This window comes from Seriola lalandi, unplaced genomic scaffold (genome assembly GCF_002814215.2).
Source record: "Seriola lalandi dorsalis isolate HSWRI2012SDOR001 ecotype SW California unplaced genomic scaffold, Sedor1 jcf7180002053069, whole genome shotgun sequence".
Taxonomy (NCBI): domain Eukaryota; kingdom Metazoa; phylum Chordata; class Actinopteri; order Carangiformes; family Carangidae; genus Seriola; species Seriola lalandi.
Window position 1 is genome coordinate 129,029 of NW_019523622.1, and position 22,401 is coordinate 151,429.

Sequence of the window (22,401 nt, forward strand, 5' to 3'; positions counted from 1 at the left end):
TAAATTATACATACCTTTACAATTTATTTACTTTATCTTTATCAGTCTGTCTGTCTGTCTTAGTACATGGTGTAGGCTTTCATTGTCTATCCACGTAAGCAAGTAATATAATATTTAATGCCATTTAAAAACATTTATTATAATGCTTTTTTGTGTTTCTTATGTTTTTTTTTTCTTTTCTCTAGTGAAGATAATAGTGTATTGGCCACCCAAAACATACAGTGTACATGTACATGGACTAGCCAGGTAGAACAGATGAAATCTAATAAACACATTTTTATTATATTTTACACACACACACACACACACACACACACACACACACACACACACACACACACACACACACACACACACACACACTTACACACTTACACACTTACACACTTACACACTTTAGACCATGTTTCCCGACGGAACTATTTGCAGACGGAACCGGAAGAGAAGCGAATCACAACTTCGGTACACATGTGTGGTGACGAGAGACTCAGCCTCGTTGCCTGAAGTCGTTTATGTCAATGTAAAGCGGACATTAATACCATTAATAACTTAAACATCGCTGAATCTGAACCCGTGAAGGCTGCGTGGACACGATGGCGGAGATTGTTCAGCAGCGGATTGAGGAGAGAATCCCTGAGCTAGAGCAGCTGGAGAGAGTGGGATTGTTCACCAAGAAAGAAGTCAAGTAAGACAACATCAAACGCTTTACAGACACTATCTTTCAACAGAACAGCAAACCAGTGGACAGCGCACCACTATGTGACAAGACATTGTCACAGGGAGGGCCTTAGTATGCTGTTGTGGGCATCATCTGTCAGAGAAGTGGGAACCTTTGGACAGTAATACAGCGAGATGAGAGTTGACATCCATTTTGTCATCTTGTTATTCTCTCAATGACCTCACTGCTACAGATTAAATATCAGTGAATCTAAAGGGAAATAAACGATGGAATAACACTGTGTGAAACTGTATGTTAATTTAAGTAAATAATTCAGGCTGACTCAAGTCTGCAATCACTGGTCTCACATCTTCTCAACAGAATGGCAACAACTATACTCTGTTTTCGGGTTTAGTGTCCCATGAAAAGAGGTCAATTCTTAATTCTTTCTAAAACACAAGCTTGAGAACTTTTGGCCATGTTAGTATTTTTATTTCTTGTGATGAAGCTTGACTTGGCACAAGCTCTGTTCACAGGAATGTGCGTACTATGTCCAGCAAAGATGATTAACATGTTTCTTTTCACTATTTTAGATCCATAATCAAGAGAGCGACGGCCCTGGAGTACAAGCTCCACAGGCTGATCGTAAACAAAGAGGACTTCATTGCATACATTCAGGTAGAGTGCCATTGTCATGCAAGCTGTTCATCCTTTTAAGTAAAAAAATACATGACGGCAAAGAATCATTTTCAAAATGCTTATCCCAAAATCTTGTTTAATTACAGTACGAAATCAACGTATTAGAGCTGATCAAGAAGAGAAGAGTGGTAAGTGGCCTTTAGGGAAGATGTGTATTTAGTAACATGCATGTAACAGTGCAGCAGCTTGAGTATACACTTGCAGCCTTTTCATTGGTGCTTTCAGTTAATGTCGCATCATTTGACTGTGTTTAATCTTTCATTTGCAGCACATACACTACCAGTTCAAAAAAGAAGAGATTGAGTTCCCCGTCATCCATAGAATAAATAGTATCTTCAGAAGAGCAACAAATAAGTGGAAGGTACTGTATATGCAATATTATTTGCACTAGGGGTTAAGGCTTCATTTCTAACATCAACATCCATTGTGCATCAAATTAACAACAGTTTAGCTACATTCATCCTCTAAAAGAAACCATCTAAATCTAACTGCTTTGGCTTCAAGTTTTAGTGAAACTTCTTTTCTTTAAATCAGTATTATAGTTTTAAAATGCATCTGAGAATCATCACTTGACATTAATGTGACAGATGAGGCTTTTTTTACAAACTAATATGGCCGGTAAAGAAAGAGCTCTTGTAAATTTAATGCTCCCCTGAACCTAAAAAACAACATATGGCTTTATTTTGGTTTCCCAAAGAAAAACATATTCATAGAACATTTACAGTGTGTAAAGGTTTATGATTACTCTATACTGAGTGAGTGAGCGAATGAATGAATGAAGTGAGTCACTTGCCTTTGTTTCCCACAGGATGATGTGCAGCTTTGGCTCTCACATGTTGCTTTCTGTAAGAAATGGGTATGTAAACAACTCATCATTTGCTGTAAATACAACTGAGTCAGGTCAAACACACAGTGTCCTCTCATTCTAATTATGATCTCTTCTGGGTTTCGATCGTCAGGCATCCAAGGGACAGATCAGCAAGGTGTTCTCAGCCATGCTTGCCATCCACCCTGACAAACCAGGTACAGAAGATGCTTTTGGAACAGTTTTAACTCCCATTTATACCTCCACTGTGGGTTATTATTATTATTATTTTTTTTAATTCTCTTTAAAATACAGATAAATGTACGTGTGAAAATGTAATCTTGGTGATTAATTTAAAAAAAACATGCTCAGGCAAAGTGTGTCCTACAAATATATATTAGCAGTTTTTTTATCTTTATTTTTACCTCTTTAGCTTTGTGGATCATGGCCGCCAAGAGTGAGTTGGAGGATCGAAATTCTTCTGAAAGTGCCAGACACCTGTTTCTGAGGGCTCTGCGCTTCCACCCAAACAACAAGAAGGTCTACCAGGAGGTAAAAGAAGCAAAATAAATATGTTGTTTTTATTTTCAACCCAATGTCAGTCAGTGTCTTACATTTTACATGAGGAAACCTCTATCGATATTCTTTTTATTCTCTCCCAACATATTTTTGTCAGTACTTCCGTATGGAGCTGTTGCATTGTGAGAAACTGAGGAAGCAGAAGAAAGAGCTGGAGATGGCGGAGATGGACCTGGTGAGTGTTTCATAAATTGAGCACAGTGGGAAATGCAAAAAGATGATGAACACAAGGCAGTACACACACACACACACACACACACACACACACACACACACACACACACACCCCTCTATGCACAGAAGCTCTTACCTTGTATTCACTGCCTTATTACCCGCTCTTCACACCTTTCAGGGTGAATACGAGTTCTCCGCAGAGATCCTGAGTGGTAAACTGGCTGAGGTTGTGTACCGAGATGCTACTGGAAAAATCAAAGGTACGCTTTTTGAAATTAGTTTCCTTTTCTGTGAAAAAACATAGGCACAAAAAATGATATTGAAAACCAAAGTACAAAAGATGGCACCCATTATGCTTAGGAGAGATTTTTTTGTCTTGATTACTTATATTTTGATTAGATATTTTCTGATTCACATGAGGACATTGTAAGTTTATATAGTCTGTTTGTTCTACAAACACTAAACAGCTAGACAGCTAACTGTCTGCAAAAAAAAAGAAGTAAATAAGTGTATTTCCCAAAATGCCAAACTCCTTTAACAACTTCATCTTCACTTTATCTCTGTGTTGCTGATGTTTTTGTCCCACAGACGCAGAATTTGTCATCTCACTTCTGAACGTCGCAGCCATCTTTGACTTCACTAAAGAACTTCAGGACTCCATCCTGCAAGAGTAAGGCTCTTATTTACTTTTTAACAGCTGCTCTTTCACGCACATTCGGCATCGTTGAACTCAAAATAGAGCTTCACCATTAAGCACGAATGCACCTTCTTCCCTCTCTTGTTTCCAGTTTACAGACTAACTACACAGAGGACAGCTTGACGTGGGATTTCATGGCCAAGAGGGAGCTGGAGGCTCCCGGGGCAGGAGAGGAGCTGCAGACTGCCAAAGGCCGGGCCTCTGAAATCAACCGCAGAGAGGAGCGCTGCTGCCAGGTCTATGAGGAGGGTGTCAAGAGCCTCAACACTGGTAGGAGCTCATACATGCAGAGAAAACACATGCATTGCAGATTCTTATTAAGTATGAAAATAACCTGAAAGCAGTAAAAAGTCTTAATTACAGTTGATACAGTTGGTTTCTTCCCTCTGTGTGTTAGTTTTAAAATACAAAAACATTATTTTCTTTACAGTGTAGTGGTAATGTAACTTCATTTTACTTATTAATTCTCTACCCTGAGTTTACTTAGCACATACTGTCACTTTCATTTCCATCGCTGAATTTGAAGTATGTCTGGCTTTGTGTGATCCACTCAGCCTAAAAAGTTCTAAAACATCTTACATTTGTCTCTCTGAAGCTTGTTTGTGCCCTTCATTAATTTACTGTTGACATGTTCACTGACAACATGATGTGCCAGTGTAACAGACCATTGCTTTGCTTGTGTGCTTTGCGCTCTAGAGCCCATGTGGTCTTGCTATGTGGCCTTCTGCTTGGAAAGGCTGAAAAGAAAGACCAACGTTCAAGAGCTAAAGGAACAGGTGACGAATAATTTTTCAGTTTAAAGTGAATCCATCCTATTTTCATCATTTCATGTCAGTATGACAGCTTGTTTGCTCCGGAGGATAGACATTTTTATATGTACACTGGAAAATGTCAGTGGCTTTGGTGTTTTTGAAGGTGGATGTGTAAATGGTAAATCCTGACGTGTGTTAATGCGTTTGTGACACAGAGGCAAGAGAGGCTGCTGGGAGTGCTGCAGCGCGCCCACGACTCCTCACTGCTGAAGGAGGATTATTATAAGAAATGGGTAAGATAATGTCTTCATTAAATGTAGAGCTGGAATCACAGGGGCCCCCGAGGTCTGCGTGGTTCTGTCTTTCTTCCATTTGAGTTTTGACTTGTCAACTGTCTCTTCAAACGAAGTGTATTTTATTACATAAGTTTAGTTTAGTTTGGCTTTGTGGTGCTTTCAAGCGTCTCTGGTGCAGTTCACAAGGAGCGGCAAAGTAACTTTGCTGCACTTAAATGGATGCTGTGATCAGAAAGAGAACAATAATAACATCTGAAGCTGAAAGCCAGGAGTTACTTACTCCAAGAATAATAAAACTGCTCTCTCCAGTGATGTGCAAGATTAGACACAGTTCATTAGAAAAACTGTGCAGACAAGTGGGTGTCTTGGCCAAGCCACGGGTGTTTTATTCATGCCACTGCCACCCCATATTGCCCTCTACTGTCTATAAGTTTATAAAAGAATTTTACACAGATCACATCTTGGCGCCCTCCTGCTGCCTCATGTGAAGATGCCTCGGCACCAACACCACCGAAACGTTTTGGTAAACAAGTTATATGTGAGTCTGTGTGACTGAATCCTGATTTCACTTTTAACTTTTCAGGGTGAACCTAACAAATATAGAAATGTAACTTTTTTTTTTCAACTATAATTCGAAACAAAGTAAACTGAGTGTGACTGTACCTTAAGATAGTATGTGGTGACACTGTGTAGTATTTATTTACCAGTAAAGATGGGACTGGAATAATAAAGACAAGAAGTTTTAAACAGGAGAAAAATCAACTGTCTTTCTTGATTTAACTTCCAAATAAAGTTATATTAAACGAGCTGTTACAAAGGTCCAGTGCAACAATGTACAACCAACACAATGTTCCCCATGTGACCAGCTGCAGATCCTGCTCTCATCTGAAGACCCTGAGGGAGCGGCCAGTGTTGCCATGGCAGCCACACAGCGCTACAGCCAGTCGGTGTCTGCATGGAGCCTGAGTCTGAGGACGCTAATGCAGCTTGGGAGCGGAGACATGGGCAGGCTATTCCAGGATGCTCTCACACATGTTAATCCCAAGGTACACACACACACACACACACACACACACACATACATACATAACTTGACTTAACACAGTTTGTTTACAATCACATCAAGTTTGGTTGTTTTCTTTGATTACATTGAACACATACACCACATCAATTGTGCTCCGATATAATCCTTGGAAAACACACACGCGCGCGCACACACACACACACACAGGCACTGCTGTATAAGTGGGCCACGTCCTTGGCCCAGTTAGACTCTATTCCATCGTATTAACTTCCCCAAATGGCTGAATGGAGAAGCTATAGACATGTATGAAACTTATACATATACTTATGTACGCATACTTAATACATACCAAGGAATATGATTTTCCTTTTTCTATATTTTGTTATGCTCCCACACTTTACCTTGGCCATTGTTGCACAGTGCATCACAGTATAATGCTACATGAATACAAATGCTTCGTCTCAGCCACAGGCCTCTATAATAGCGAGCAGAATAGCTGGTTATTGTTGTGTTGGAGGTTTCACAAGACTGTGGCCCTGAGAAGTAGCTGTGTGAGGAGGATTACAACACACTGCTCATTATGCAAGTCTTTCCTCTCAAGATAAACACTCTCTTTAAGTGTTGGGAAATAGTATAAACCTCCCAGGGGTTTATGTCTGATGTGTCGAACAATAAAATCTTGCTGTATTTATCTGTGCTCCTGTGCACGGCAAATTGCTAGATGAGAACATAACCAGGTGATCTGTCATTCTGACGCTACACTAGGATACAGAGTCATTCAAATCTTCGCATGTAATGGGGAAAGCACAGTAGCAACATCTGCAAGTACGGGTCTATTCACTCTAAGACAAAAAAAGGTGATGGAGATATTGTGTGACGCTGACAACACAAACCTCCATTCAATGCTGCAGCAAGTGTGATCTGTGCAGAGCGAGATGCTTGTTAGAAACTAACTAACAGCTAAATCCCTCCTGTGCTGTTCTAAAAGGAGAGTCTACCACTTTGGCAGCTGCAGGTCCAGTGGAGCGCAGCCAACCAGAGTCCTGAGGAAACGGAGGCCATCTTCAAGGTAGCCCACCTGAATCCATCCCAGTCAGTTTGAAACTAATGCACAGTGTTCCCTCATTGCAGCCCATATCTTTTGACAGCATTTACAGTTATTTATTTCTTCTAATGTAAAAGCAGCACATAATGACATGTCTTTTTGTAATTGTTTTCATTAGAACTAAATTTTATCAATAAGAGGAGCAGTTAATTAGCAGTTTTCCCCATGCTTATAAAAGTGCAATGTAAAGAAATGTATAGAGATAAAGTGAAATCAGGAGAAGCAGGTACTGTTCATCATCATATTTTCAGATAAATACTTAGAGATGAAGCTGGAAGAGATCAATAGTCCTTTATGTCTGCTCAGTGTTTTGACCTCTGAAATGAGAATACCATGCAGACAGTTTGTTTTCTTGTGTGTTCCCAGAGAGGTCTGCTGTCTGCAGTAGCGGCTGTTGCCATGGAGATGAAAGAGAGCTACCTCGACTGGTCCTACTCCACTGGAGGCTACAAGAAAGCTAGGAAGACCTTTACAAGGTAAAAACAAATAACTGTGTCTGCTCATGTCCGCAATTCAAATGATAAATAACACAAAATGAATACACATTTTAATTGGTCCCAAAAAAAGGAAACGCAGCAAAAAAGTGTGTCTTGTGATGAAACGGTAGATTTTAAGCTAAAAAGAACTTTCTTCTTCTGTAGCTTACAGGAAAACCGTCCCTTGTCCAAGGCCTTTTTCACCAGAATGATTCAGATCGAGAAGGAACAAGTATGTATGAAAACTCTTATTTAACTACACTTGAGTCTGAAAACTTTATGGTAGAGGACAGATTCACATTGACAATAGTTAGAACTCTTTACATTGTTTGATCTGCCACTGACTATGGATCTGGTTGTAATGATTAATTTTGACACATTGCTGCAGCTGTTTCAGAAGGCTTTCAACTATGCCACAAAAAAAAAAAAAACACTCTGAAGAAAGATGGTAGACTTTGATGTTATTTGTATTACCGATAAGCCGACAATGTTGTTTGTTCGTCCAGGAGACTCCAAAGATGAACAATCTGAGAGACTACTATGAGAGGGTGCTACAGGAGTTTGGCACAACAGATGACAGTGAGTTTAAATGCCTTAAAGGAACAAGACTAAAAAAGGAAAAGTAGTATTAGTCTTTTTTTTTTTTTTCTTTTTCAAAACTGCACCAAAAATGATTGAACAACGAAGTCAGATGATTCGAATATAAGATAAGATATAAATACTTGTCAGTTTGGATGTATTTAGAAGACGAGTGAAAGTACATTCTTGGACAGAGACTGACTCTCACACAAACTATAAGTCTCAGGTTTCTAGGACAAAGTGAAAAATGTATTAATTGGGATATGGGAAGTTGAAGAACCTTTTGTTGAATGTCATATTATTCAATCAGAACATCTTTGTGCATCTCCACGTTAGAATTTAGCTTAATGTTTTCCCGGCATTTTTATTCCCTTCAAGATCTGTGGCTGCAGTACATCCAGGAGGAGCTGGGACCCCGCGGACGGCCGGAGAACTGTGGCAAGATCCACTGGAGAGCCATGAAGTTTCTGGAGGGGGAGAATGTAGAGAGATTCACTTCCAAATATACTCTGCTTCAGACTGGACACTTATGAGTAGATTACGCAAGGTCCAGGTACTCGAGCTCGAGGCCTGTTAGTTCAGATACCAACAACCAATGTTTTAACAACTGTGTAGATGTTTGTCAGCTGAAGATGTTGAAGCAGCTGTTCCTCTTGGTTCTGGTGAAGACTGGTGTTATGCCTTCTCATGAATTTTTTTATTGCCTTCAAGTGGAAACCCAGCGTTGCAGTTTCTGAAGTTTACAGTCGATTCTTCTTCAGTGGTTCTCCCAGTGTTCTCAGAAGTGTTCTAAAATGAGATTGAAATTCCTCCGGTGATTTTGGTTTTATGCAGAACTATTTTATAGCTGCGCTTTACAACTCTAACCGACTTTCCTTTTTTTTTTTTATACAACAGCAATTTACCTGCAAGAATTTCACATTTATTTGGCATTTTGAGAAAACAACCTTGCTGTTAAAATGATATTAAAACAGTGTTTCATCCTTAGGTGTTCCTCTTGTTCTGTTCCCTCTGGGACAGTTACAAATGTACACAGATATACACACAGCACATACACTTATTGTTCTAAACTCAGGACTGTTATGGCAGTAGTTTCCATTGACTTACCGCTTCTTTAAACAGTCCTCTCAGCAAGTGAAGTTAAATTAAGTTAACGTGACAAAAACGTCCTTTATCCTGTAAAAGACACTTATCATTTCATACCATACGTTGATCCAGTGTTTGCAGTCAGTACCTAGAATCATCTCTTAAATCTTAAACTGTTACATGTTACAAAAACAAAACCATAAATATTAAGCAGCAGTAGTACTATGGGGTAGTAGCACATCTATGAAAAACTTTCAATGGCCAGATAAAAGAAATACTGCTACAAACATCAAAAACATATTTACAGTTTTTAAGGACACTTCATGTTGTCTTTTATATAGCACTCGTGCCAACAGTGATGTAACAGGTGTGGGATATAACAAAACGTTAACAGAAAAAGTATAATGCTGTATACGCTTTTATTTATGCTTAACCTGGCTAGGAATAAAGCTTTGGGAGGGAACAATTAATTCTGTTGGTGTTTAAACCATTAAAATGAAGTGTTAAATCTTATATTTAAAATGAAAATGTAAAGATACTGAATACTGGTGCATAAAATATGTCATCACTATAAAAACTATCTACACTAGCCTTTAAAAAACAGTTGGACCTTGTAGCCCCACATGCTCACCTCCTACACAACCATTATATTACTCACAGAACACATGAACTTCAGATTGTTTTCCCCGAAGATAGATTTATGAAAAAGGTGGCACTGCAGAGATGTTGGGGAAAAAAAAGTAGTAGAAAGTTAAAACCTCATGCTTTGATCATTAATAGTTTGTTTTTTTCATGAGGCTGCGTCTCGACAGTGTGCCAGATTGTGTTAGGTCCCATTACATCTCCTCCTTACAGTTTCTTCCCATGGAAACTACATTTACCCTGCAGCTCTTATGAGCCTTTGTAATGTACCCGAAGTGTAAAATTCCCCTTTGTCTGTCTGATCAGTGTTTGCTTTACCACGTTAAACTCCAACGTCCATATCGGGTCGGTCCACTTTTCGCATGTCAGCCCCGGCCCACCCCTTCACACATCTTCAGAGCTTCTTGAAGAGGATGTAGGTGAAGAGTACCAATACGCCAGCAGACAGCAGCCCAATCACACACTGGTGGATGGTGATGACATTCTCCAGGGTGTGGATGCGCTCCTCCATGGCGTTGGTGTGGATGTAGTCATAGATGGAGGCCCCGATGCTCCACACCGCCCATACAGCATCCACCACCGCTTTCATGGTGGGAGAGACCATTGAGAGGGCCGCCTGCAGCCGGGCGCTGGCCGCATCCGGTGCTTACTGGCCCCACTGCACTACAGAGAGCGAAAGAAGAGGGTGACACATGGTGCAGTGAGGGAGAGAGCAATGTGGGCATTGTGACTGCCTCGATGACACATCTCTACAACCAAGAGCAGACCATTTGGTCCAGGGGAGCTCCATCTCAGAAGATTGTTAGTCAAATAAAAAAATGCAGAACTGTCTGTGGGAAAAGTGAAACTTCTAATCAAAGTTGGATCATTTTTGCTTGAAAACTGACTTAAATGATTAATTATGAAAATAGTTTATTCATTTTCTGCCAATCAATTAATCGATTGACAAATCGTTATCTGTATTTTTTTGCAGTACCAATTTTTGAAGTAAGTTTTGAAGTTCTACATGAGCATGTCCTTTTTATACTTCTTTACACTCCACTACTCCACTACAGTTTAGAGGCAAATAATATATTTCCACTACTTTTCTTTGATAACTGTAGTTAGATAAAGAGTTTACTTACTTTATAAAACATGTAATCATCTTATAAAATATATTGCATTTTTAAACTACTCTATATACAAAGTAGGTAAAATTGGCTCCATCTGGCCCAGCTGCTACATTAAAATCTAGTTTAATACAGTATATTTATAAATATAACACTGTAACATTTTGCTAATAGTAAATTTTGTCACTTGAGTACAATTCTAAATGCAAACCTCTAGTGGAGTATTTTTTACACCAAGGTATTACTACTTTTACTTAAAGGGAGACTATGTAAGTTTTGGAGAACAGCAGTAACTATGCCATAAAGTGGCAATTACAAAAATAATGACACATTAATATTCCACTATACTTTCCGGTATTTTCATGAGTCTCTTACTTTATATATTATAAAGATATCAAGGATTATATTAAAGATATCATTACAGACTGAAAGTGGAGAGAAATAAACAAAGAGCGTGCCTCTTGATGAGGTACACTGTGGTAGCTTTAATTCGTACTTTTGTGATAAAACCATTGAAACCAAATCTATGACATGTTAAAAATAGCAGTGTTACAGTAACACTAGTAGACATGAGTCTTTAAATGACACAATATCAGTTGCACAGCCACACCTATTTAAGGTTAGCTAACCTTAGCTAACATTTGCCACCATAAGCTACTGGTCATACCAGACCAAGGCTGTAAAAACAAAACCCAGATTTGGAAGTGAATAAGTGTTTTTTTTTTTGTTTGTTTTTCTACTTTTAATTTGTAAGAGAAATAATATCTTATCTGTTCTTTCCAATGTTGCACAGTGTCACTTAAAGTAATGTATGCAACAAAATGATGTATGTAACATATATGAAACAACTAATATAAGTTAAAACCACTGTTAATGTGCCTTTCTGCCCCGAGCAGCCAGGGTATTTACATTCCTGCCTCTCCCTCTGCTCTATTGGTCGACTGACTCCCATGCTGACGTCATGTCAGTATTAATAAATTTGGTCCAATACTCAATTGCATTCACATGATTAGACATTTGATATGCTCAATATAAAAACAGCACTCTGACTGCAGTGCAACAGGATCCCGAGTTAGGGGGAATTGAGGAACAAGATGCGCACAGGGATCAAAATGCACAGGCTTTACGACGAACACGTTTGTGACCGGAGTCAGAACTCACCGCCGGGTGTCTGATATTAACGCGAGGGTGCAGATGATGATGAACATCCGTCCTGCTGTTAATGAAGTGATGAATAATTTTGTTTAAGAGAAGTCGGGCAGTTCCTGATAGAAACCAAGTCGGACATTGCTATTTGGCGTCAAGTCAGCCTAAATCACACGCATCGCTTCCGGTACATGCCTTCAACATAATATCAATCGCCCTTCTATAGGGTGACAGAGATTTCCCAAGCACTTAGAAATTTGTATGAAACCAGTGTGACGCCAAAATACAACACGTAGAAGGTTTAAATTGCTATTCAAATAAAATAAGGGGTTCTTCAGGACTAAGCAGCAACTCTTTTATTTTATTTTGATAAGAAAATCATTCAATTTCCGGCATTATTGTGAGCGTCTTGTCTACATTGAAGCAGCTGACTGATGGGAGTGTCACAGCCACTAAAAGTGGAGCATGACCCCGGCAATAGAATAGAAGAGAATAGAAAAGAATAGAAAATATGAGAATGTAATATAATAGAACCCAACTGAACAGAATAGAATGAAACGTCAGAATAGAACAGAATGCAAAGTATCACAGTAGATTACAACAGAATTGAAACTAACAGAAGAAAAAACATTTTTTCAAAATGCCAAAATAACAAAAGAAAATGCAAAATAGCATAAAGAATAACACATAACATAACATAAAACAAAACATTACACTTTGCTGACTTAATAGAAAATCTAAAATGACGCCACTGATTAAATTTGTCCAGCAGAATCCAGCTGCTATTGGCCCTGATGTGCAGCTGCACGTGATCACACTCAGTGATCTGAATAAAACAGTAAAGCTTGTTTGGCACATGCATGTAATGAGGTGTCGTGTCACGTCACCGCCACCAGGCGTCGCAGCACACTAACATGTTGCTGGTCAGGGAGGAAACAGGAGAGGTGTGATGAACCTGGGATGTATATAGCCTCCTGAACAGCATCGATAAAAGAGGGGAACACCTTGAGAGAACCGCAGACGAGCCGCCTCGGAGTCGCCCGAGACGCAGCTGAGCGCCGCACGGGCCTGTGTGGCGCATGTGGACGGACGAGCCAACACACTGCAGGAATGTGTGCAGTTACAGGCAAACACACATGCTCGGACATTACTCAATGTAGTGCTCTTTCAGAATAATTGGAAATATGGGGCCACGCTGCTGCGCCCCCAACCGAAACCTATAATTGGAGACGAGCCAGTGACGCGCTGAAAATAACCAGGTTACCACTTAGCACCGGTCCATTTTGGGGAGGGCCCAACACGAGGGCGCAGCACCATATATCAGCTCCTTCCAGCTGTTTGGGAATATCCTGCTCACATTATCGAGGCTGCAGCATGGCAGTAGCAGCAGCAGCAGCAGCAGGAGCAGCAGCAGCAGCAGCAGACTTCTTTCTCTCTCTTCGTCTCCCCGGCTGTTTCTTTCAGGAATGGATATTGGGTGACTGGCTGGGTGCTGGGTGCGCACTGGGGATCTCTTGGTGGGAAACGCAGAAGCTTTTTTGTTAAGGAGGGAGGGCGGGAGGAGGGAGACTGGCACAAGGCGCGACACTGTTGCGTCTACATATTTTTTTCTCCTTGGGCAGAGGGGAAAAGATAGGCCAGGGGGACTGTCCGACTTATTCCAAAAGACAATTCGTTCCCCCCACCCCCAAAAGGATAATCTTGCTCAATTTGGGATGCGTGCAACACCAAGTGATCAGATATTACTGGGGCGGCGGTGGTGCTGGCGGTGGGTGGACGGTGAAGTTCAACTTCGCTTGCAGACGCGATCTTCTTCAGGCAGCCAGACAACCAACCAGACAGTCGGCGCATTTTACGCGAAGTCCCCATACGGCAATGGGATGCTGACACCTGCCCGGCACGCAGGTAACAACGACTGGGCAGCATCACCTACTTCCCCAGATACTGACAGACAGCAGATCAGCGGGTATGTATCAGCGTGTTCACAGATTAAACCATTCGCATTCCCTCATTACCTTGTCTGGAAGTAAGATTTTTGGGTACATAAGACATTTTCAGAAACCATAGGTCGCACCTTCCTCCGCACAGAGTCCCCGGCGGTGGGACTGATGATAATGATGATGTTGATGATGATGATGATGATGATGGTGATGATGATGATGATGTGTGTCAGAGGCTGGGTCTTTGCGGGCAAGGTGAGTCCTCAATTAATTCAACTGGCCTACAAAGTCCCAGTTTCTGGCTCATGTGACCACCAAATAATAGACAGGACACTTCTGCTGCACGTTCATCTTTTAAAGGAAAGAGATAGGGAAGACATGGGAGGTCTTAACGGAGAATACAAACCGACAATTTCGGCAAATTAAAAAAAAAAAGATGGTAAAGTCTAACTACAAAGCTCGATAATGTCTGTAAACACACCGTTTCATACCACAGATACATAATGTAATCAATAATAATTTTTAGAGAATATAAAAGCGAACCTGTCGAGCCTAAAAACAAAGTACAGCATCAAGTCACTATCAAATACCATAGGCGCATTATAATCCACAGGTAATATTATACATTACAATATAGTATATAAGTTAATTTTCTTTAAGTTAAATGTATGAGATAGATGCATTTAAGACCGTAAATTACACAAATAAAAGCAAACAGCTGCAGGTGGTCAACCACCAAATGAAAAAAACATGAATGTAAAATTAACTATTAAATAGCTCAAAGGTTCAAACCTTGAATGTCATTGCTTAATAACTGGCTAAAAACCTTTGATTAGTCAAAGCTGAACTTTTCACATAGGGCCTGGTGAAAGAGAAACATCCTTCAGCAGCAGAGCAGAGGTTGCCCTCTCTTTGATGGATACAACTTCAATTCTGCAGTGCAGTTCTTGATAAATCTTTTCAAAACAATTTTTTTTCAGCTCCATCAAAAACAGGCCAAATTAGAAAAAAAGAAGTTAAACTTAATAGGAGAATTAGTTAAAATTTTTCATTAATTTCTCTTAAAAAACCACACGATAAAAAGGGAATTTCTCATACCCACTGTGAATTAAGATGAGCAATTTAATCAAAAACTTTAACCATTATTGTGGAAGCTAACAGCTCAACGTGAACATACCTAAACTAAAAAAAAAAAAAAATAGAGTAGAGTTGTCAAGAAATCACAAAGTGCCATACTCTATTATGTCGAACAAGTGTGTCAAGTGGGGAAGAAGTTGTTTTGGAGGCCTGTTTCTATATCTGTCCTGACCCTAGCATGCCGTACATACCTCACTAATGAATTTAGCATCCTGACACTAGATGCTTTATGTAATTAATAGAGCGGAGGGCCATGGTGGCATCTCCGTGCTGCAACTGACACATAGGTAAGACATTCGCTGAAGCATGGGATTTTTATTTTAAAGACACTAGACCTCTGTGATGATTAAAACACACTTAAAACAGCCCTGTAAATGAAACAGACTCCCCTGACATCACAATAGGTGGGAAGACATCACATTAATCTTTCTGTCAATTTTATTTATTGAAAAGTTAGCACTTGATCATAAGTTATTTGTAGGTTGTGCATAACAGATCAGTGGCAGGTCATTTGTCTTTACAAGCCTGCTATTTCGTGTTGCATCTGTAATAAGTTGCTGTGGACTGAAGTTACAGGAAAGTTGACATTTTGTCAAGCCTATTTATGGTTTGGATAAAATTCCATGTGATTGCAGGTGATATCTTTATGCTAATGAACAATGTTACGTGTATAAAATATTTCAAACACTCTTTAATGTCCTTGTGATCAAATTGTTATCATAAAATATATTTAAAATCAAATATAGAGAATACATTAAATGTTTCTAGTGCACCTCAGATCTGCCGGGATGCACTCAGCTTTCATCGATGGGTCCCTCCAACGTAGCCCACTAAAGCGCAATGACACATCACAGAAAGCAGATAAAACCACTCCAGCCAAAAGCTCTCCATATATGCTGTAGGAGAGAACAAGCCAGTGCGAGAGTGAGAGCTGAGGGCCTAGTAAGGGAGGCTTGGTGGAATGAGCCTGGTTTGAATAAGCAGCGTGGCTACGGGGAGCTCTGGGATAGTCACCAAGTGTGCTGATTAAAGTTGTGATATTAAACAGTGCTGGCTGCTGCTGCCTGCCAAGCCTCTCTCAGTGGCATTTCACATTGTTTAAAAAGCCCAATCAGACTCATCTCGCCACTTGCTGCACTGTGTTGCTTACATCTTTTTTTTTTTTTCCAGCACGGCAGTCTCATATTCTCTCCTCACACCATTTGTATGCAGGGTCGTAGACTTACTTTAAATAGACTTTTCCTACATTTCTGTTTTGGGGTCACCGGGTTCGCTTTGTTCTCAAATTGACCAGAACAATCAGGGCACATGTATGATATTGTGAGCATCATATAGATGACTCTGCTAAGCTAAAAGCTTCAGATTGTGTTTACCTTTTCTGTGAAAGCTGAACTTCTAATGAACACACAGAGCGCTCCTTCTTGGAAATTCTGCTCTGAACTCATTCAACCCCCCTTTAAAAACGTCACTGCAAATCCCAATAAAACTCTGCCATTATAAATATACAATTCATAAATACTGGAAAGCATGCTCGCTTTTTGTGAAATATATGACCCAGCCCCCCCTGAAAAAGGTCATGCTTCAGACGCTGTGGTCACTCCAGGTTGTTACATGTCTTTAGCCGCGATTGAACAGATACCAAAGTTATGCACCAAATCGCACTTGAGGAGCCAGAAAATGTTGTAGTTTGATCTCAAAAGTTTGGAATGAGACATACAAAGATTAAGCTAGGGAGGGAGGGAGGGAGAGAGAAAGAAAAGGCAGCAAGAAAAGTGAGGGACTTTTAGGGGCAGCTGTGTTTTATTAACCCAGTCATAATGCCCCTAAAAATCCTTATTGCTCTTGCAATGGTCAACAAATCTCCTGTTGCAACATGTAGAGGATCTCTGAACGTCATGTAGGGATTCATTGTCAACAACCTGTTGCACTGCAGGGCCAGGGAACAAGTCAGTGTAGGTTACAGTCAGAGATTTTAACCCAAGTTAGGCCGACCGTCAAAGTCACAGCGCTTATTGAATTGCAGAACACGTGAATGGAAGGATACATCCTCAGGGGAGCTGCTGAAATCATCAAAAGTTTCACAACATGTTTGCTGATGCAGATTAGCACAAAGTTGGAAATGCTAACAACTCTATCTGGGAACTGCGCAGGCAGAACGAAATGCATTTCTCACTAACAATACCAATCTTTCCCTTTGACAGACTTGTGAATTGTGTTGTCATTATTTTTCTGGCCAAGTCTTCGTGGTTTAAAATGCAGACGAGGGAGTCGATGCTCCTTGTCCTTCGTTATTTTGACTTTGCAGTTGATTGCCAGGGGACGGGCTGAAAGACGGAGACAGACAGAGGCAGACAGGCAGGTAGACTGACAAATAAGACAGGCTGGCATGCAGAGAAGCTAGAACTAAACAAATTCAGAGTATGAAGATATACAGTACGGGCTGGTAGACATAGAGGCAGGCAGATGGGAGTATGAAGACAGGTAAACAATGAGATATTTTGACAAGACAGCAGTCATACAGACAGACATAGAAAATGGCAACCATGCAGACAGATAGACACAAAATCAGGCAAAGACAGGCAAGAAGACATGCAACAATACAGGCAAACACACAGATACAAAGAGAGACATCAAGGCAAGCAGGCCATGGAAGACTAGGATCTAGGCCTGGGTGTGGTGTGGTGGGCTGTCGTGGCTGGAGAGCGGGTGGTGTGGAGTGGAGCTCTCGATGTTGGTGAATGAGTCATCAGAGGGAGGCTATTCTGTTGAGTTTCCCTGTGGGACGGTCGCTGCTGAAGGAAGGAAGGAAGAATCCTCTTCACATCGAGGGAAAGAAAAAGACAGAGAGAGAGAGAGAGAGAGAGAGAGATAGATAGATAGACAAGGGGAGAGGGAGTGAGGGAAAGTGTGGACGATGACTCAGGGCCACGAACCACATGGTGATGGAGAAGGGAGGGAGGAATTACTCATCAGAGCATGTGGAATCTCATACGGCTATCACAGGACTGACAGTGTGCTTCCCCCATGGCTGCTACTCAGCCGACATCACTCCCTCAGGCCCCAGCTGAACAAAACCCAGCCTCGCTGTGACCAACCGAGAACAGAGAGAAGATGGGGATCAGGGTGAACCGCGGGTCAAATTAACACGAGAAGGGTTTATTAATCCTTTTCATCAAAGCCGGGTCCCCTCCGGTTTGGGCACCTCAGGGTGTCATGAGGGACGAATGACAAATTTTTTTTTTTTTTTTTTTTTTACTTCCTTATCAAAGCTAAATCCACTCCAGTTGTGATGAGTCATTTGCCTCCCCCCCACCAAATGTCTCTGCTCTTGGTCACCTGGCTTTCTGCAGCTTCTGTGTGACTGATGACTGTATGTTGATAATAGTGCGTCATTATCTGACAAAGTCATTTGAATTTCAGCAGAGGCTATAACAGCCCTCCTGATAAGCATGTTTCAGCTTCAAGTGTCATTCTGGGTATAGGGAATAGAGCTTGACTTTGGCTTGACCAAGTGGAGTAGCTACAGTAGTTTCTAGAAACAGTTGAGTGTGGGAGGCCAGACAGGCTCAGGTCCTGGTTTTAATCAAACATGGGAAGTATTATTGAGTGTAAATATTGAGGCATTTTGAAACAGGAGTTTCACTTCAGTCAGTCTGCTTATACTTAGGTTTTAAGTTACAGCAAGTCGGTGCACATCTCTCTGCTCTTGCTCCGAATTAGGCAATACTCTCAAAATAGTTAATCAAGTAACTTTTCAAATGGAGAAGTGAGACCGGCTTCATGAATATGTATTTGAAGTACGCGTCGAACAGAGGATGACATTTTAAGTCCAGTAGCTTTGTTTCTTCTCTGTAGCTCATCTTATGAAAACAGCTCTTTCATGGCTGCATGAATCCATCTCTATAGCGATAAACGTGCCACTACAGTGAGTCTCTGCCCGTGGATGACAAAGTTGTACTGAGTAATGCCAAGACAGAGAATTGAAACGGGTGAAAGGGGCCACCGGCACGACACGCACCACAGCTTCTCTTTATCTGTTTGAGACTGAGCTGAACCTTTAGATGTCCTTGGATATGGGTGGTGGTAAATTAGGCATTAACAGATAGGTCCATGATAGAGGGGGAAGGAGTCAGCAGAAGGTTTGTGTGACTGTGCACAAATGCGTCCATGTCTGTTTCATATGTTTGTATGTGTCCTATACACCTGTCACAAAGATTTATGGCATGCAACAACTTCTTTGAACGACTAAATGCATATACAGCAAAAAAAATGATGGTGATGAGTACACCATGGTGGCATGACTCAACAGGTGAAAGGGGCACACCCATTAGACTAGTTTAGACCCCCCCTTACCAGTGGCGGCACAGTCCCAAATCTCTCTCCAACAGAGGCTGTCATTAGGGTGTGGGCTGACAGCTCTCCAACACCAAAAGAACCACTCAAATCCAGAGCAAACACTGCAGACAAAAGGGAGAGGGTAAGAAAAACTGGAGCAGACCTTCCCTGTGTGGATCCCTTCAGCACCCCTCTTTAAAAATGAGAATGAACCCTCCTGACCTGCTTTTAGCCAATCAGCCTGTGAGACCTGGCTCTGGTATGAGTAGAGTAAATAGAGAGGAGTGTAATCAGCTATCATATATCTGCAGCGGTTATTCCCCCTCTTACTAATAACCCAAATTAATGTGATGCAGTTGTTGCTGTCCGCTGCCTTCATTGATCTTCCGGAGTCGTTCAAACTTAGCCTAGTTATAATATTCAGTGTTTACTAAGAGATTTACGCATTGCTAAATTATAATATGTTGCATCACACAGTCTAGTTCTCATGTGCGGTAGAGATTAGTTGTTAACAAACATTTACACCCACTAACTGCCAGGTGTAACTTTTGTGTAGCTAACTGAATTAACTGTTAACAGAGCTGGTGTAGCGTGAGTATCTTGTTAGCAGAGGAGCACAGCAGGCACAGGATTGTGTGAGCTCAGAGCCCAACACACAGTCACTGTAGTTATATGCGTAAAACAGAAGAAAGAAGACTTAAAGCACCATTAAGTGGCCTGTGTAGACAGCCGGATTGATTAAAATAGGAGCGCATCTGTTCCATCAGATGTGCAAGACTGAAATGCCTCCTGTGTAGAAATGCAAAAAATGACAGAATAACCTCAGCTAGGTTAGAGTAATCTGATATTTCCCACTCATTTTAAACTGCATGAATACTACTAACTTTAAAAACACACATATCTCTCCACATTTGCTCATAAAATATGGTGAAACCTACATTTCCAAAGTATTGGCAGTTAAGTTTAATATACTCTTTGGCCCCCTTAAACTGTTCTTTTTTTGGAAGCTATTCTACAGCTTGTGATGCTACAGTGACTTTATTTTTACATAGATTATTAATTTTGATTTGAAGTCTCAAATCGCCAAGACATTCTTAAAGTTTTAATGGTGTAACACAATATGGTAAGTCACTGGTTTATAACTAGCTATAACTTATTCAAAAGTTAAAGGAAGAACTTCACTCAGACTCTTAGTGGTACATTTACAAAAAACTGGTGCAACGCAGGCCTGGTCCTGTCACCAACTCTTTGATGTGAGAGATCCAATTATGGATTCCAGCATCAGTAAATAAACTCTGGAGTAAGCAAATTCATGTTGCTCCTTTTGAAAAGATCTGGCAGACGTATGCTGGAATTGTAAACAAATAAAATAACAGGGCTGTGGTAAGAAGACTGAAGGGTCAAAATAAACGCAGCATAAAACTCCTGGGTTTCAGCTATAGGTGTAGGTAGGTGTGTCTCCGTCTGTCACGCGGATATTGAAATGAGATCTCAGGACTTAGGGGTCAGCACAGTGTACACACAAATCTATACTCAGTGGCACACGCGCACACAAATGCACACAGCCAGACACATTAACCCTCTAACTCTGACCTCGGCTTTACTCACTGTTTGCTTTTCATATGGAATGTCAAACTGCTCGCAGGTGTTGAACTTTTCTGCACCGGGCTGCACTCAGTTCAGTCGGCAGCTGGGCCTCATCTCCCTCTGTTTGTCTTTGTGATTATGTTTGCATATACATAAGCAAGCAGGCCGTTTCATATTTAATGTGCTGATGTTTGTGTAATGAGAAACTATCCTCTATAGTATGAGTATGCAACCCTTATAGCTGAGAAGTGCTGCACTACCTGAGGTCGAGTTCAGCCTAAATATTTTCAGAAGTCATTCCTTCTCTCTTCTGCCCTTACTCTTGCCCACCATCAACCAGGGCATGTCAGTTTCCAGTTGTTTTCTGGCTTTGGGGTCAACGATGCATGTTGGCAGACCTCATCGGCACTTTCTCTTTGCATTGCAAAATCTGTTGGAGGCTGAACTCGGCTCAGCATTTGTGTGCCCTGTGTTGAGTAACAATGAGCTCCGCAGGGCGATTGGCAGATGTCTGTTTGATGCTGCAGATACAGTCATGCCATTGTGTTGAGTCAGCAAGTGAATGTGTGTGTTCACGTGTGTATGTGTGTAAGGGGTGAGGAAAAGCGGGTGTTTGGCAAATGATCTTTGTGCCAAACCAAAGAAGCAGCTCTATTGCCAAAACTCACCAAACAAACCTGCGGCGCTGAGTGTTTTATCTCTCCAACCTCTTCAGTAGTCAAAATGGAAAGGTAGCCATTTTACTCCCCGCACCCTCCTCTTCACAGCTCTTTTGTGAGCTAAGAGGGCTGCTGGTGAGCCGTGGTAGGCCTATTTCAGTAAGGTGTTGTTTAAAATAAAATAAAAAAACTGATAGTGGTAGAGGTGAGCTGCTGATTCCCAACACTTCTCTGTAACATTTGTAGTTAACAAGGGGATAAAGTAAAGATTTTCAGCTAATCAGGGGCACGGCAGAGCCTCATGGTTGCTGTGATCTTTTCTTCTACTCGCTGTGGCTCACTTGAAGTCCCATTGTCTGGCCTGAGCCAACATGCTCCAGTCCAGAGGGCCTCTGTGCCAAGCTTGGCTCTGAGGATATTTCAAAAAGGGAAAACCCATCTTCCCCGAAACCTTCTTCTATTACAGAAAAGAGGTTTTCCGCTTCTATCGAAACTGTCAGTGGAAGTTATTCAAGCCACTTGGAAAACATCAATTGCTGCTTTTTCAGTCTTTATGTTGGCAAAATCATCAGTCACGGGGGCAGCGTGATCCTTCTATAGTTGATTTTCAGAAGAAAGAGAGATTGTGTGTGTGTGTGTGTGTGTGTGTGTGTGTGTGTGGGTGGGGTGGGGGTGTGTGCATGTGTTTTCATACCCTTGATAATGTTTGGTGTTGTATGCAAGTATTGTTGATCTGCAGAGCACATGTGCAGCTGTCAGATCTGTCAAATATCGGCATCTACATTGGTTTTGTCAGTGTAACCTTTGCAACCGATGTGGACATGAATACATCGCCTGTGTGTGCGTGTGGAGTATATTTTTTGAAGGTGTTGAATGAAGAGCTGTTCTATGCTGGCAGCAGAGTGATAGGAGCCAC

The 22,401-nt window shown here is 41.1% G+C and overlaps 1 protein-coding gene and 1 long non-coding RNA gene across 2 annotated transcripts; one reads left to right on the top strand and one right to left on the bottom strand.

The window, feature by feature from the left end:
• The first annotated feature begins 441 nt into the window (after positions 1–441).
• Positions 442–8,831, top strand: utp6 (UTP6 small subunit processome component). The gene is made up of 19 exons (XM_023400920.2): positions 442–685; positions 1,252–1,336; positions 1,444–1,485; positions 1,626–1,718; positions 2,166–2,213; positions 2,317–2,380; positions 2,596–2,714; positions 2,839–2,916; positions 3,094–3,175; positions 3,504–3,585; positions 3,704–3,882; positions 4,309–4,388; positions 4,580–4,657; positions 5,527–5,706; positions 6,673–6,753; positions 7,156–7,265; positions 7,431–7,497; positions 7,772–7,844; positions 8,223–8,831. Exons 1-19 carry the CDS (start codon positions 594–596, stop codon positions 8,375–8,377), a joined length of 1,788 nt encoding a protein of 595 aa, XP_023256688.1. The 5' UTR covers positions 442–593; the 3' UTR covers positions 8,378–8,831.
• LOC111650964 (uncharacterized) lies at positions 8,745–13,398 on the bottom strand. Its single transcript, XR_002760469.2, has 2 exons — positions 11,843–13,398; positions 8,745–10,235 (listed from the first exon to the last, which is right to left on the bottom strand). It is a non-coding gene; the product is annotated as an uncharacterized LOC111650964 (long non-coding RNA).
• Positions 13,399–22,401: the final 9,003 nt, after the last annotated feature.